Source organism: Podarcis gaigeae (genome assembly GCF_964106915.1).
Source record: "Podarcis gaigeae genome assembly, chromosome: 12".
Taxonomy (NCBI): Eukaryota; Metazoa; Chordata; class Lepidosauria; order Squamata; family Lacertidae; genus Podarcis; species Podarcis gaigeae.
In genome coordinates this window covers 60,926,618-60,943,371 of record NC_139688.1, presented here as the reverse complement: position 1 = coordinate 60,943,371, position 16,754 = coordinate 60,926,618, and the positions used below count along the sequence as shown (strand labels likewise).

The 16,754-nt window shown below is 42.6% G+C and overlaps 1 protein-coding gene across 2 annotated transcripts in view; it reads right to left on the bottom strand.

Annotated features, from left to right (window-relative positions):
- The window catches only part of CNTNAP2 (contactin associated protein 2), a 1,058,844-nt gene that overhangs the window by 331,011 nt on the left and 711,079 nt on the right, over positions 1-16,754 (bottom strand). For both annotated transcript variants that reach the window (XM_083706252.1, XM_083706253.1), the window contains one exon: positions 10,291-10,397. In XM_083706252.1, coding sequence (XP_083562378.1) covers positions 10,291-10,397 — 107 coding nt within the window. The remainder of the gene's footprint in view (positions 1-10,290; positions 10,398-16,754) is intronic.

Here is a 16,754-nt window from a genome sequence, read left to right as displayed (position 1 = left end):
GGGGGGATGGACTAGATGACCCACAGGGTCCCTTTCATCCCTGCAATGATATGATTCTATGTTCCTGAAAAGGGAGGGATTTTAACAGACACTTATCTAGTTACCCATGACATATTAGGATTACTCCAAGGCAGGAAAACTTTGCCAAAGTGATTTTTTTTTTTGGGGGGGGGGGGATAGGCCACAGATCAATTGATTTATATACAAAATAGCATTAAAAAAATACAAAATAATCATACAGTTGAGTAGGTCTAGCTCACAATAAAAAGTTCTTCAAGGGACTGAAAATAAGAAGTGAGGAGAAGAAACTTATTGGTGGCAGGCAGTGCAGTTTGAAAAGATTCCAGACTTATTTCCCAAGGTAATAATGAGGCACCACCTTTCCTGGGCACCCTCAAACCTGGTGTTTCCCTCCCTAAATTTAGGGATTAAAAGACTGGTTAACAGGCCAACAATGCTATCATTCAGTTAACTTGCAAATGAGAGTAACAGAGTTTTGCAAAACACTGGATAATATATTTTCCTACAGAATGTTGAAATGGGATTATCCTATGTACCATGTACCATCCTCCATCAAAGGTTTAAGGCAAAAATGCTCATTATGTAGCCCCTTATTTGTGCCTACCTATTTGCATTACTTCTCATGCTGAACACACAGAATTACAAATCTTCTTGAAAATATGCTATTTCTTAGAGTTGCAACTGAATTTTAATATAAGTGTCCAAATACTATTTTTTGCAGCTAAGCAGTTATTTTAAAACAGTGAAGTAAGCAATAAACTTGGACCGAGTGTTTTTAATGGAAAAGATTAAAAGAGAGCTAATTAATTTTTAGATTTTACATGCAAAGTCAGTCTCAGGCAGTGATTAATCCCCAATAAGGATTTTGCTCCCTATATAAAGAATCTCAAAAGTCTCTCCTACTAATTATATGTTCTTTTTAATGTTGTGCCCTGGAAATACTTGTAGGTTTTTAAAATATATATATAAAGAAGTACTACACTGGCAATATTAAAGTTCCACCAATATTTTCAAATATATACCTTTTAACAGACCCTCTGGTATCCATTTATCCAGAATACTAGCTTTAAAAGCCTGTGAAAGACCATATGCTGCGAGGAAGGACTTCAGCACTTGCTTCTCCAATTCCTCTTTTTTTGCCCCCAATTCAGTGTCCCCCCTCCCCAATCCTCCACTCTAGTCATACCCTCACATTCCCAATGAAGACCAATAACCCTGGCAGAGCTATTAGTGACTCACAGCAAATGGGATGCTTGACCTGTGCAGACCATGTTGCAGGATGCTTACCTTACTCTATATTGGCTGCATGACAAAGCTAATGCTTAAGACACAGCCTACTATAATCAGTGCTTTTTTCTGGGGGTCCGCATACCTCTAAACGTTTTGTGAATCTTAGTACTTTTGTCCACTTTACTGTATTCCCCCCCCCCCGATTTGAACTATAAAATGGTGATTTCCTTGAGTCAAAATGAGAGTACCCATAAACATTTTTTTAGAAAAAGCACTGACTATAATAATAGACTCAGAGAAGTGCAACTCCTGTTTCCTACAATTAAACACACACACACTGGCATGAGTAGTTTTTAAAATCTGATTTTAGGGGACAGCTGAAATTTGGAGAAGCATCCACCTGAGGATTCACCCCATTAACTGTTCTACCAAATAGTGTTGCTATAATGATCTCTGGCAGGCAAGCAGCCTGATAAGCAGCAATGACTCTCTGTTAGTTCTTAAGCAAGTTTATTTACAAAAAACCCACACATCCAGAGCACGTCTTCCCACCTGCTCGCATTGACAGTAGTTGATCAGTCTGAATCATTGTTCCTCCCCCAACAGGGAGAACACCAAAATCCCGCCTTTCTTCTCCTTCCCTTCCATTGTACTCTGAGCTTATCCAGTCTCCTAGTACGGGGACTGAATGGCTTGCCTGCCTACTCCCCACTCCCAGAAGACCCAGTCTCAGACTCTGGCTTATCTTCTGGCTGCCTGGCAACGCTCTGGCCACCTTCCAACTCTTCCTCTCCTTGGGAGCTAACAGCGTCTTCCCTGGGAAGGAGGGGGGCCAGGCTGCCCTTTCTAGACTCTGACAGCCAGCTCTCATCTGCAGAGTCGGCCCCTTGCTCGCTTAGCTCAATTTCTGAGGCCGACTCTTCCGCTGCGCTCTGGGAGCCACATTCCTAACAGTTGTTACTAACTAAATTCTTTTAACTCCACAAAGCGGTCCATTATAAGGTTGTCCAGATGCAGAGGTCTGTCAGCTGTGGTGGAGGTTGTGCAGTAGGATTGTCTTTAAACATTGGTTAGATTTTGGTAAAGGTTGCGAACTGGTTACAATAACACCAGTTACACGATATATTTAAGACAGATTTTTAAAAAATGGGGTTTTGGACCAAAGCTCACAATTTGAAAGAGAATTATTACAAAACAAGGATAAACTTCTGTCTAGAATGTGCAACCTTCTATTAGAATGGGAAACAAAAGACGAGCTAGTTAAAGCTTCAATGACACACTGGGCAATAGATACAGGGCACAATATAGATTTAAACCTCTGGAAGAAACTCTGGAAAAATGATTTGATATTTACTGCATGTTATTCACTGAAATAGAATCATTTGAAAATGATTCATAAATGGTATCTAACTCCAAGTAGGTTGGCTAAGATGTATAAAGTAGAATCAGACACATGTTGGAAATGTAAAGAAATCGAGGGAACTTTTTTTTGTATGTGGTGGACATGTAGAAAGGTAAAATAATATTGGGATATGATTTACAATGAGTTTAAAAAAAAGTTTCAAATCACCTTCCCAAAAAGACCAGAGTCCTTCTTATTGGGAATAACCCAGACAGAATTTTCCAGGTGTCAAAAAAGGCTGTTTATGTATGCAACAACAGCAGCCCTTGTTTCGTTAGCCCCCAAATGGAAAGTGAGTGAGGTCCCAGATAAAGAGGACTCACAACTTAAGATGTGAGAATATGCAGAACTTGCAGGTTTAACACATAGAACAAGAGAGCAAGAAGAATGTAAAGAAGAGTGGAAATTATTGAATATATGGAAAATAATTGTACAAAGCTGAAAATGCTGGCAGCATTAAGATAAATTCAACAATGTAAATAATGTCTGAATGGAGTAAAAATGGAAAACTGACATGAATGGTTACAGTAAAATATGCAGGAATGGAAGATATGCCAAATGAACCATGGAAGGAGAAGAAGGGAAGATAGTTAAATGTTGGTAAAATGTTTACCTTGTTTGTAAAATAGAAAATTTAATACAAATTATTACATTTAAAGGGTGGACGCGGGTGGCGCTGTGGGTAAAGCCACAGTGCCTAGGACTTGCCGATCGTATGGTCGGCGGTTCGAATCCCCGCGGCGGGGTGAGCTCCTGTCTTTCGGTCCCAGCTCCTGCCCACCTTGCAGTTCGAAAGCACCCTTTAAAAAGTGCAAGTAGATAAATAGGTACCGCTTTATAGCGGGAAGGTAAACGGCGTTCCGTGTACTGCGCTGATGCAGGCTCGCCAGAGCAGCAATGTCACACTGGCCATGTGACCCGGAAGTGTCTGCGGACGGCGCTGGCTCCCGGCCTCTAGAGTGAGATGAGCGCACAACCCTAGAGTCTGGCAAGACTGGCCCGTACGGGCAGGGGTACCTTTACCTTTACCTTTATTACATTTAAAAAATATTTTGGTAAAGGTTGTCTGTTGCTGATCACTTCTGCAGCTCCCCCCTCTGACCTTTCTCACAGAATGCTCATGGGAAGTATTATAGGATGGCCACCCACACATTCACACCCTCTGGGTCTCCTCCAGCGCTAGTCCAATATCAAATTATGGCCATGCTACAAATGATTCATTATGGATGAATCTGACAGAGTGTTGGGTTATCTTTAAATACTCATTGAAAAACTGCCTTGTGTGTTATCATTACATTGTTCCCAAAGTCCTCTTGTAATAAAATGAAAATCCACAGCTAGGTTAGAACAGAATTTCACACTTACTAACTCTGCCCTAATAGCACTGATTAGAGAAGCTTCCCTTTTTGTCAACTTAATTATTGCAACTGTGCATTTACACTTCATTTTGCTCTTTAAAATTTTCATTAAAATAATCTTAAAGGAACCATAACTATTAGCATTCACCCCCAAAGTAAGGTATCATTTGAACTGAAAAACTCTTCATTCCCCTGTCGCCTCCTCCTGACTTGACTGCTGCCTGCAATTTAGCAACATTCTGAGACCAAAAATGTTCTTAGAAAACACTAGTATTAATGTGAGCCATATTTGTGGTCACCAGTGTTGGTGTAAGCTTTTCATTAGCTGGTTTTTGGAGTACATAAAGGTGATACACCAATAGCACATCTTGGTGAAATGCTGTCTATTTATGCATTTATACAATCAATAGCAAAAATAACTAATAACTACAACAATACTATTTTCCTGTTATGAGAGCTAACTAAAGTGGATTGACATTTCTGCAGAAGCAGCAAGTAGCACATTAAAGAAAGATAATTGAAAAAGCCCATTAATCTTCAAGTAAGACAAACTCTTCTTGCAATGTGAGTATGACCAATTCAGGCATTTCAAACCTTGGTCCCCTCCCAGGGCCAAGTAAAAATGGTTGTGACCAGGCTGCAAAACTTGATTTCCCAAGACAAGGCATCAGATTCATATTGTGGACACAACAGCCTTATGGGAAGCATGTAGAATTGTTTCAAATAAGTGTTGTGGTCAAAAGAATCAGATAATATCACAGGCTTCCAAACACAGTTGCTAGGTAGAGATCTTTTATCTTTAAGTCCAGCCATGGAGGGAGGGAGTCAGAAAGCAAACTGCAATCAGGGGCATAGGAAGGGGGGTGCAGGCCATGCGGTCCGCCCCGGGTGTCATCCCTGAGGGGGGGACAAAATGGCACACCGCGGTGGGCGGCACTTACCGCGGGGCCTGGCCTGCAGTGCGCCTGAGCCACGCATGTCTCCTGGGAGCAACACGGTGGCTCAGGGCCCCCACTGCCCAAAATGGCAGCGTGGGGCTTGTGTCCCAGGTGGACTCCATGGGCAGATCGCTGTGGCGCCCCTGTGAGGAACTACTAGAGATGGGGGAGAAGAATCAATTCAGTTCACATTTAAAGGCTAACTTTAAACAATCTGCAAACAAAGACACTGCCATCCTTCAGAATTCTCAGCACTCCAAGTTCTCCAACCAAGTAATGTGCAGAAAAGTGCATATATTGCGGTAAAGTGTGCAAAGATTAGTGAAAATAACATGCAAGAAATTATGATGTTGCAAGAGTGTGCATGTCAGACAGAATTACACACAAAAATGTGTAACTTAGAATTAATCTGTGCTAAAATGCTTATGAATGTTCATTAAGGCTTGCCATAAGATAATTTGCAAATTGATGTGGAAATGTGGAGAACTGAACATTGGAAAAATGAAAATCTAAAAGAAACCAAAACTGAGGTGACTGCCCATCCTTAGGAGCAGCCTGGACATCTTTGTGTAGCTGGGTTCTCTTGATGAAAATGTTCCAGTCTACTCTGAAAAACAAACTCAAATAATTCTTCTTTCCTGCTGTCCATAATATCAGAGGCCACACATTGTCCGAGGTATTATATCAGCCTGGAAGTCCAAGAACCCACGTTTTGTTTTCATGGCTACGAAACAGATGACTTTGCTCTCCTTAGGACAGGAAGACAGACAGCAATTCATTTGCATCATTCACCATTTATTGTCATTTATATGTGGAATATATCAAACCTAAAGTGTAACAGAGTAGGTAAAATTCCAAAACACAAGATAATACAAATTAAAACTCAGAGAGCACCTTTAATGCCAGATGCTAGACATTTTGCAGACTTTACTGTCTCCAGATTGTCTTTGTCCACAAAGTCTTTCATGTATTATCCTTATAAATTATGCCTTTAAGTTTTTTCTTGCATATAGAGCACAGCAGCCTCATTGCTATTAAATGAATTGCAGCCTTTTCTGTTTCAAAGATATCTATTTGGACTGTAGTGCATGTGTGTTTTGAGTGCCATGACAGCACTTTGCATATGAAAAAAAAAATGTTAAGTTGTGTACTTTATTTATAAAAAGTTTAAAATTGATAAAGGTATTTTTGTAGTTTCCTACGTAATTGTTTCACTGTGTATGGAGTGGAATCCCGAATGGTGCAAACTAATCGATAGGAAACCTGCAGGAGTCTAAATAGCTCCAGCATGCAAATTATAGTCTATGTTGTTTATACATTGTTGTTTTCCTGATGATCAAATCTGGCTATGATTTTAAAGTAGTATCACAATTAGCTCATTGTCCATTCTAATTCTAATGTGCAGTGAATAGAGGATGTGATCCAATTTTCCCCCTTAAAATCACTCTAGAGGCAATTAACTCATTATTCACAATATTCAGAGTATTCTTTCCTAATAGGGTAAAGATTTACATTTTAGGAGAAAAATCATCAAAGCTCATTAGGCACCTAGGGCACTAAATGGAGTTGACATTTGGAGACTGGATCGGTGTATTTTCTCCATTAGCACTTTAATCACATTGAAACAAGGGCAGAATGTTTGTGCAAGCCATATCTTAAATGAGCAAAATCAAGCAACACATCATCTGTTTGCATTTCTTCCTGTTAACTGACTCCTGGTGGTGCAGGATTCTCTGAAGTTGCAAAAAACTAACTAGTTAACTTCAAGGCTTGCAGTGCAAATCTACTTTCAGAAATCTCTCTCTCTCTATATATATATATACAGTACACATGTTCCCACTCCCAGCCATTTTATGACCCGTGACTTACTGCTTTTAATCCTTGAGAAGTTTGCAGAGCTATGATTGTGGGACACCACTGGGATACAAAGATCTCCCCCTCCTGCTGAGACCAGCTCCCCTCCCCTCTGGTCTCCCCCTAGAACACACTGAGGAATGAAAGGGGCAGACACAGCCTAAGACTGCATGGGAAACAGGCTGGAGAGGAGGAGTCCTGGTGGGCACTGGAAAGACAGGCACCCCCAGGCCTCGCAACCGCTCCATCAGGGCGAGACCTCCTGGAAAGAGTTGCTGGCACCACAAGGCCTGAGCTGTGCTTTGTTTCCTTGACTAAAGAGTTAACTTCATTGGCCTCAGGTGATTCACCATTTTGTTGGTGACCTATGCCTGACTCCAGCCCTGAAAATAGATTTTCTCCAGTCTGGTTTGACAATTTTATCTCCAATAAATTCCAACATCCATTATTAGAATAACAATCCATAGTTATTTACTTGTTGTATATTCATTAATTTGTACCCAGCTCCGTATCTTCCAAACCCATTTCCTGTTGGCCAAGATTTCCCGTCCTAATTTAGAAAAAAAGTTCCTTCCATTTTGGCTTCTTCCATTCTTTTTCTAGGCTTGGTGGTTCCCCCTCTCTAAATTAGCTGAGGATCCTTTCTCTCTCAGCTCTGTCTTTGCCATCTCAAGATGTTCCTTACTGTCTCTGTCAGTGGTTTCATTCCACTCCTCCAGCCCCACAACTCCAACATTTGTCCGTTTCCCTCTTCCAGGCACCTGTGTGAAGGTCCTTCCCATTTCATCACCTGCCCCCTCCTGCTTTTCCTTTCCACTCTCTTGCTCAGGCAGATCTTGATCAGTATCCCCCCCCCCCCCAGGTCCTGCTTATTCTTTGCTCTGATATTTCTCTGATCCATTTTTGTTCACCACCATGTTATGCATCTCCGCCCTGAGCTTTTTCAGTTGCTCATCCAATAATTTTCTGGTGTGTGTTCAATGGTATCTTTGCCATTTTGGGTTCTGTTATGCTCCACCTTGACAGTCTCTGTCTTGAAAACTCGTATTTGTCTCTGGATAGACAGTTAGAGCATCCTTATCCATTTATAATCTTTCTTAATCACAAATAATTAAGAGAGACTTTTGTATTATTTTTCAGCCTGTTCATTAATGTCTCTTCTTATGCCAACAGTCAATTCATGTTCTACCAGGTCAGGGCTTTGGACTGGATCATACTTTTTGAAACTTCCCTTTTTAAAGTACCATGCACAGTGGGCCATTGCATCAGACAGTTGACCAGAAGGTTGGTGGTTTGAGCCCCCATGGAGAGTTGGACTAGATGACCCTCAGGACCACTTCCAACTCTACAGTTCTACGAAAACAGAGTTACCTAGCTTAGAGGTTAAAAATTGCAGAACACTGCCACATTCAGGCCCAGACACCAATTTCTCTGGAGGGAGCATGATCTGTTTTAGAAAACTGCTCCTGGATCTTAAGCTTGTAAGATAACAGGGCCTGGAAAGCTTCTTCTGGCTTAAAGGCTCAGAGAAAAAAGAAAAGTGTCATAAGATTTATTTTACCAAAGTGCTGTTATGAAGCTGAAACATTTCAGGTAAGTCTGACTTTGGAAAGGGATTTTGTTTCCCAAACAGCAGGAAACTGTTTTTAGACTCATTGTAAAAATGAAATAAAATCCTCTATATGACTGACTGACTGACTGACATTAGTCTGAAATTCTGGAAGAATTAGGAGAGTAAACATTGCAGTGGCTACTTATCCCTTGATGAGCCAGACTTTTGCCATTCCAGAGGCTTTATTGCAGCAGCAGGAAGCGAGAAAACAGGACACTGGCCTCTAAATTCCTTTTCTAACACTGCAAGCAGAACAACCATTTCAATTTTCTTATATTTTATTCATTGAAGATAGGTGAAAATGTCTTAAGTGAAATATGCAGAGCTACTGGGAGTGCCTTCCCCTTGGGTAATAAAGCAATTTCAGAGGCCATGATGCTCTTCCTGTGGTCTTTCCTCACCAGCATTTAAACAGTCTCGTTATTGGAATGCTTCTGGAATGGATTTCTGGAATGCTAAATCACACTTAGTTCATACCAGGCAATGAGCCCAGCAGTTATCGTAGATGGGTACAAAATATACCATTTGAAAGGTTTTGCTCTTAGGGAGAAGGATTTGTAAAATTTGAAATGTGCTGAAATTCCATTTTTGCACTTGCCCCTGCCCATCCCCCACCTGCTCCCCTCCCCCTCGGACCTCCTCCTCCTCCTCCTCTGCTGCCAGTGCCTCAGGTGTACTTCCAGAAACCAGCTTCCGGAAGTGCTGCGACCGGAGGAGAGGGAAGAGTGCTGATGCATGGGGGCAGGGAGAAGGTAGGTTTTGCTTCTGTTTTCTGCCCCCCCCTCCAGGTGTGAGCCAGCTGGGAGGGACAGCAGAACGCCAGTCTTTTGGTCCTGTGCTGGGGCACGGCCAGAGCATGGGAGCCCCAATGGGACACCCGGGACTGGGATCAGAGGCCTGGCGTCCCACTTAGAATGGGGCGGCTGTGCAGGATGCACTTAAGGAGAGAGGCCTGCAGGGCAACCCTTTGCCTGCCAACCTAAAACCAACCCCCACTGAGCTCAATGTGACGTACCCACTGATTTGGTGGTAAGGTCAACTGAATTTAATATAATTATTTCTGATTGGTCACATTTAGGACTGTGTCAACTCTTACTTTCTTACAATTTTTTTACAAAATCAGTTTAAATTGACAAAGACCCACTAAACTAAATAGACTTAAGAATGTTTAGTTTTGCTCTGGATTGTGGCCAAAAGTGTGGATCATTCTTTCCTTTTTCTTTTGAGAAAACTGTAAGATCACTTAAGATGCAATAACACTGGAAACATTTTTGCAAATGTGAAGCAGTTTTAAGTTTCACTGATTTCAGAAGGAGATATTTTTTAGTGCTTTTAACTTAATAGTGGTTTCAACAATGACTAGACCGTGCCAGTAATTCCATGAAAATGTCAACCTACAGATTCATTTTTCATTTTTATATGGTTATCATATTCTATATCATTTTAAAGGAATTTTTTGGAAGTTTCATTATCTGGCAACAGTTTCCCAAAAAGACATTTGATATATAAGTAAAACAATCAGAAGTGTGACATGCAAGATGACTCAGAATTTCTCTATACCCTCTCACTAAAGTTTCATTAAAAACGTTTCCAAGAAAATAGAGAATACGTTAATAACCCTTTATTGTATAGATAGTTTTGCATTCTCATTTGGTGAAGTGACAAGAAATTTTGCATTAGGAACAAAATCAGACGAGCTTAGTATAATAAAAGTTATGCTGGTTGAGCACGTTTCAAATACACACACTCCCCTCAGGAATGCAAGAAAAATATGCATGTTTTAACTTTCTTCTCTGAGATGCTTAGCCTTTAGAAAATGAAGTAAGATATTAACTGAAACATTATGCACATTTTACCCCTCCAGGCATCACTTACAGTTATGGCACGTGGCTCCACTGTATCGGGTGGCATCACAGTTGCAAGAGAAGCTGTCCCACGTCTGGGTGCACTTGCCTCCGTGCTCACAGTGATTGGGCACACACCTGGGGGGCGAGAGAGAGGGAGAGGCCAAGAAGCACATCAGGATGAAGGAGGGGCTCCATTTCAGGACAGCCCAACAGCACAACATGGCCATTAAGCCTCGTTATATTTAGGTGGATTAATATAATACATGATGGAAGGCTGCAGGTGCACAAGGCATTTGGAAACAGGGAGGGGAAAGCGACGGCAATGGGCTACACTTGCTTATCTCCATTACATTTTTACAGGTCACATCCATAACTCATAGTATATTTCAGCTACTTTATAAATATAGATAACACATAACATAACACAAGGTCATCAACAATAACTCACACATCAAAAAGTATAGAACCAAAGTGAGCAATTTCCACATAAATCATAAAGAGATCCAAAATAAAGATAAAAAATAATAATAACAGCAACAACTACCCCCAACAGCAACTCCTAAACAATACAGTGGTACCTCAGGTTAAGAACTTAATTCATTCTGCAGGTCAGTTCTTAACCTGAAATTGTTCTTAACCTGAAGCACCACTTTAGCTAATGGGGCCTCCTGCTGCCACCGCACCGCTGGAGCACAATTTCTGTTCTCATCCTGAAGCAAAGTTCTTAACCCAAGGTACTATTTCTGGGTTAGCAGAGTCTCTAACTGAAGTGTATGTAACCTGAGGTACCACTGTACTAGAGCCCAAGAGCAGTCTCCACTTTTGTAGCTCAGTAACTTTTGTAACTGGAGTCAGTCTGGGCCCTGCCCTCCCAGACCTGGTAGAAAAAGGCCTGTAATGCAGGGAGCAGGTCTTCCAGGACTCACAGCCAAGATGGCCATAAATTTATACCCTGCCCTTCATCACATGGTCAACAGTACTGAAAGCTGCTGAGAGGACAAAGAGATTTAACACTGTGTAATGAAGAATACAAGAAGAGTCCTGTTGGATCAGACCAAAGGCCTACCTGATCTGGCATTCAATTCTCATGGTGGCCAAATGGATGTCTCTGGGCATGGCAGGAGCTCAATGTCCCACTTGTGATACCTGGGTTTTCAGAGCACCTGGTCTTCAGAGCCATACTGATACTGGAGGTCAACAAGTGGGGATCTGTGGTCCTCCAGATGTTGTTGGACTTCCCTGGGATTGGATTATCTCCTCTACTTTTCCTTCTCAAGCTGGTGGCAGCAAAGGGAGGTTTGGGACGTTATTTCAGTCTACTCCCCAGCTTTCATCTGCACTGCTTCTGTGCTGCACTCCCACGGGTGATGGTGCCGAGGACCAAAGTCTCTGGACTGGACTTCTACATCTAGTATTAAGAACTAAGTGCCTCGGGATTTCCGGAAGAATAAAGCACACTCCCCATGCACCTGCCCATTCAATGTGGATGTGAAGAATCTTGTTTTATATTCTGAACCAGAAGCTGTGCGTTATAAACTGGGAAAATGTGTATTCCTTAATGTTAGCCCCTTACTTTGCTTTATGACACGTTTTATGATTAATGTGATATTATTCAAACCAAAAGCCATCTGCACCAGTATTCATGAATTTGTTGTTGTTTAGTCGTTTAGTCGTGTCCGACTCTTCGTGACCCCATGGACCAGAGAACGCCAGGCACCTCTGTCCTCCACTGCCTCCCGCAGTTTGCTCAAACTCATGCTGGTAACCTCGAAAACACTATCCAACCATCTCGTCCTCTGCCGTCCCCTTCTCCTTGTGCCCTCCATCTTTCCCAACATCAGGGTCTTCTCCAGGGAGTCTTCTCTTCTCATGAGGTGGCCAAAGTACTGGAGCCTCAGCTTCACAATCTGTCCTTCCAGTGAGCACTCAGGGTTGATTTCCTTCAGTATGGAGAGGTTTGATCTTCTTGCAGTCCATGGGACTCTCAAGAGTCTCCTCCAGCACCATAATTCAAAAGCATCAATTCTTCGGCGATCAGCCTTCTTTATGGTCCAGCTCTCACTTCCATACATCACTACTGGGAAAACCATAGCTTTAACTATACGAACCTTTGTTGGCAAGGTGATGTCTCTACTTCTCAAGATGCTGTCTAGGCCTGTCATTGCCCTTCTCCCAAGAAGTATTCATGAATATTCCCCCCTTACTCCTAATGAAACACTTATTGACTGTTCTGAAGCCCATAAGCAGATCAGTTCACCAGACAGCCATTTACTGGGTGAATATCTGCGTTCTCTTGGGACAACTTTCTCATTGTTTCTTGCAACTGTTGCTGCTGACCCATCATAAGGCTCTCTTGCTTCCAGTCGCTTCTGTTTTTGGTGTGGAAGGGCTTTCCCATACTTCTGCTTGCCGGTGCCTAGACCGCAGGAGTGGTTTTCCGCTTGACCTGCACTTTCTAGGCACAGGTTCTGAATGCTTTGCCCCTTGCTCCACCCCTTTCCCAGAGAAAACCCACTCTTTAGTGCTAAATTGGAGCAAACATCAATCTGGAGAAACCCCAAATTCCTGTCTGAACACTATAGACTATAGAACACTATAGTATGAACACTATAGAGCAGTTTTCCCCAGGAGAAAGCAATGGTATAAGAGAAGGGTGGATAAACCCTAAGGTATCTCTAGCAGAGCTTAGCCATGTCTGGTTCTGGGAACTACAATTCCCAGGAGGCAATACAGTAAGGTGCATATACATTGCAATATTGCTCATGCCCCAGCATTAGGAGTTGGGGTTGAAGCCTCAGAAATAGTTAAGCTTTTTTCTCGAATGCTCACTGAGAAAGCTAAAAAATACAGAACTATGCCTGAATTGAGTTTGCCCATCACTAAAAACAGGGCCTTTTCAGCTGGAACTCACTGGAACTCAGTTCCAGCATGTCTCAGATGGGCTCCATTGCCATTAGAAGAGAGGCGTTCATGGCGAGTTCTGGCACTTCATTTTCTAGAGAAATAGCACTGACTAAAAATATCATAAAAAACTTACAGCAACTTCTAACCATTATAACTTTCTATACTCCCCTCCTGTACATTCTAGCAAATACCTCGTGTCAGCATGTTGAGGTAATGCACAAGAAAAGGAAGAACAGACATGAATACAAAATGGAAAAAATTACAGGAGGACATATATTTATTTCTTGAGATCAACAAAATGAGATTTCAAACATTCAAGTTTGACTGGTCCCCTTTCTATCAAAGATTCTTTTAAAAACAGGAATTACCATAATACTTTTTTGCTTTGGAAACTATTACTTTTCTCTTGTTGCAGTGTGCTTTGAAACCTCATTTCAAAGAACCAATTTGTTGCCCCTTTATTAAATTTCACTGTATCCTGGCTCCGTACAGTTGCTATATTTCCTGATCCATTTTCCTTTCATGTTGAGTTTCTTTTTCACCCAATTTGGGAACCACACTCGTGATGTATTATATTGAGAAAAGATTAGGAGACCTCCCACCAATCAAGGAAATGATGAGATGGAAGGCAATAAAAATTAAACCTATACTTATCTGAATGCTTCTGGTGTCCCCACAATAGCCTACAAGAGATTGCTGAATCAGAGCCAAATAAATGCTAGCTTTTCCCTTCAACATATGGCTTGTATATATTTGACTAACAGCTAATGAAATGCCTTGGAGGAAACAGAGGGCTCTCTAGAAGGCTGCCATTTTGCACTCATTTCTCAGTAACTGTTTGTCATGGAAGAGTTGCTTGAATATCCTCCAATAAAACCGTTGATTAAAATATTATTCCAGAAATTAGTTGGCAACTCCCATTTTTCTTTGAGATGCATAATACAGTGGTATCTTGGGTTACAGAGGCTTCAGGTTACATACACTTCAGGTTACACACTCTGGTAACTCAGAAATAGTACCTCAGGTTAAGAACTTTGCTTCAAGATGAGAACAGAAATCGTGCTCTGGCGGCACAGCGACAGCAGGAGGCCCCATTAGCTAAAGTGGTGCTTCAGGTTAAGAACAGTTTCAGGTTAAGAACAGACCTCCAGAACAAATTAAGTTCCTAACCCAAGGTACCACTGTACTATGGAGTAGAAAACGGATGCATTGCCAGATAACAAATAAAGCTCTTTGCCCCTATTGTCAGAAAATATATTTCCACAAAGTAGATATTGCCACTAAAAGCTCTCTTATCTGGACAATCTGTGACCCCCCCAGGCAACTTGAAGGTTGCCAGCTGTGTATTGGCAGCCAACAAAGGAGGTTGTCAAGCACCCATCAGGCTGCAATTGTCTTTTTGTGCACAACAACATTAAGCCAAACCATAGTCAAGTGTGAAGAAGGAAAGGGGCAGGCTCCCAGAAAGGTGGCAGGAGATCACATCTGGTTTGATCCTCCCTGCTTGTTTTGCTGTTGCCCTATGCAGCTCAGCATATGGCCAAGCCAGGCGTGGGGGTAAGATCTCTCCAGGCAGATCACAAGCTGTAACCAAGAGTTGTCTTGTGCCACAGTCCCTTCAGGAACTGTTCCTTTGTGCTCAGCTACAACTTGGTACAGCGTCTTGAGAAGGATGGCCGCCGGGCGAGTGGGCTTGTTCAACTTCTGGGTGTCAGGAGCCTCCAGGGTTCTAGAAGCAGGAACCTCCTGCTCCTTCAGTCCTCTCTGACAGTTGCCAACATCTCAGGCATGAGGGGGCTCTCAAGCTGCTCAGACCCACTGTAAGTGCTGCAGTAGCTCAGTGATGCAAACCGAGTGCTGCGTTAGCTTCTATAAAGGCCAAATGCATTTTCCTGTGGTTTTCCAATACTGAGACTTGACCCAAATCTGTTTCTGAATTTGATTCACATACTAACATTGTATGTTTGTGTTTCAACAAAGCTCAGGAGTTCATTGGCACACATGTCCTCCTCCTAGTTGAGCTTGGCGGGAGGAGGGGAGGAGGGAAAAAGGAGCAGAAGATGAGAAGCCCACACATCCCTACATTATATCAGAGCAGGCTGCATCTTCAAGTGTCCTCAAAGCAATGCCTCCAGGTGGGGCTCCAGACCCCACTGCCCCTCTTTTTGACCTCACTGGGGATGGCAGAAGCAGTGTTACCTGGGGGGGGGGGCACAATCTGCAAGAGGCAACTGTGAGGCAGCTGCCATGCAATGTTTTCTTCAAGGCTTCCACAGAGTTTCTGCATTGGGCACATGCTGGGAATTACTGGACGTTTTAAAAGGCAGGTAGGTGGCTTGCAGTCATCCATCGCAAAGTGAAGTTGGGACAAGGAGATATGGGTTGGTGGTGGGTCCATCACCATCAGGTGTCAGTACTAGGGTTGATGGTGATATTCCCTATTTTCAAACTTTATACTGAAATATTAAAGTCAAGTCCCTATCACACCTTACTGAAGCAGTCATTGCTTTAGTGAATGATCTGATCTTTTTTCCTCCCCCACTTTTCTTTTTACCCCCCCCCCAAATTCTTTAGTGTTTGATGACTGCATGCTTTGCCTTGAAATGTAGTATTTTTTATGTTAAATCTGATCTGAAGAGCTGCTGAAATCTCTCCACCTTTCCTTTGAACTTCTCCATGGGGTGCTGATTAGCCAATCCATTTTGTCTTCCTTGTCTGCCTTTGCCTTGTGTGTCTCCTATTTTGTTGCTGTAGTGCATGCTGGAGGGGGGAGGGGGAATTGCTTTAGAGTTGCTCAAAGCTCTTCATCAGGCTGGGTGCTAAAGACACAAAGGTGGGTTGGGGAAAAGGGAAGCTGCTGATGCTAACCAGGCCATCTTTGTCTTTGCTGATGCAGCCATTCAGCAGCCTCTCTCTCTGGGACTGCCTGGGGCAGACAGAAAGAGCAGAGATAGAGCTTTCAGATTCCTAGTCTTCCCCCACCTTCCCTTCACTAGTTTTCTGGTTCCCTGTATCCTTCTGCCTTCCTTCAACTGGCACAAGCCTCCCCCTTCCTCTCTTCAATGCCTTCCCCTCTCCCTACCTTTCTCGGAAAGGGAGGCTGCACTCCTGTCCTCACCCTGCCCACCTGAACTCAGTCAGACTTCGGAGCTGCCCTGGTTAGGATTGAAGAGTGAGCTGGCACACACAACTCTTTATTTCCCTTCAGTTCCTGTGCTTCCCCCTCAGACTGACAGGGCTGGAAGTAAGTCCTATTGAACTGAATGGGACTTACTTGAGAACAGACATGGTCAGGATTGCAGACGTGCAGGTGAGTCTGAGAGGGATGGGATATGGGGATGGAAGGAAATTTATTTATTACTAAAGCTGCTCATTGCTGTTCAAGCACAATCAAGTTTGGACAGGTTTGATTCTTGTGTGAGAGTAAGTTTAAAAATGAGGAGAACAAAACATATCTGCTTGAAAATTACAAACACACACACACAGAGGTACCTGAAGAAGGTGAGTTAAGTACCATAAACAACGAGCACATTTGGGGGGGGGGGGATTGCGCCCACTACAAGATGATATGAAAGTAACTATGGGATA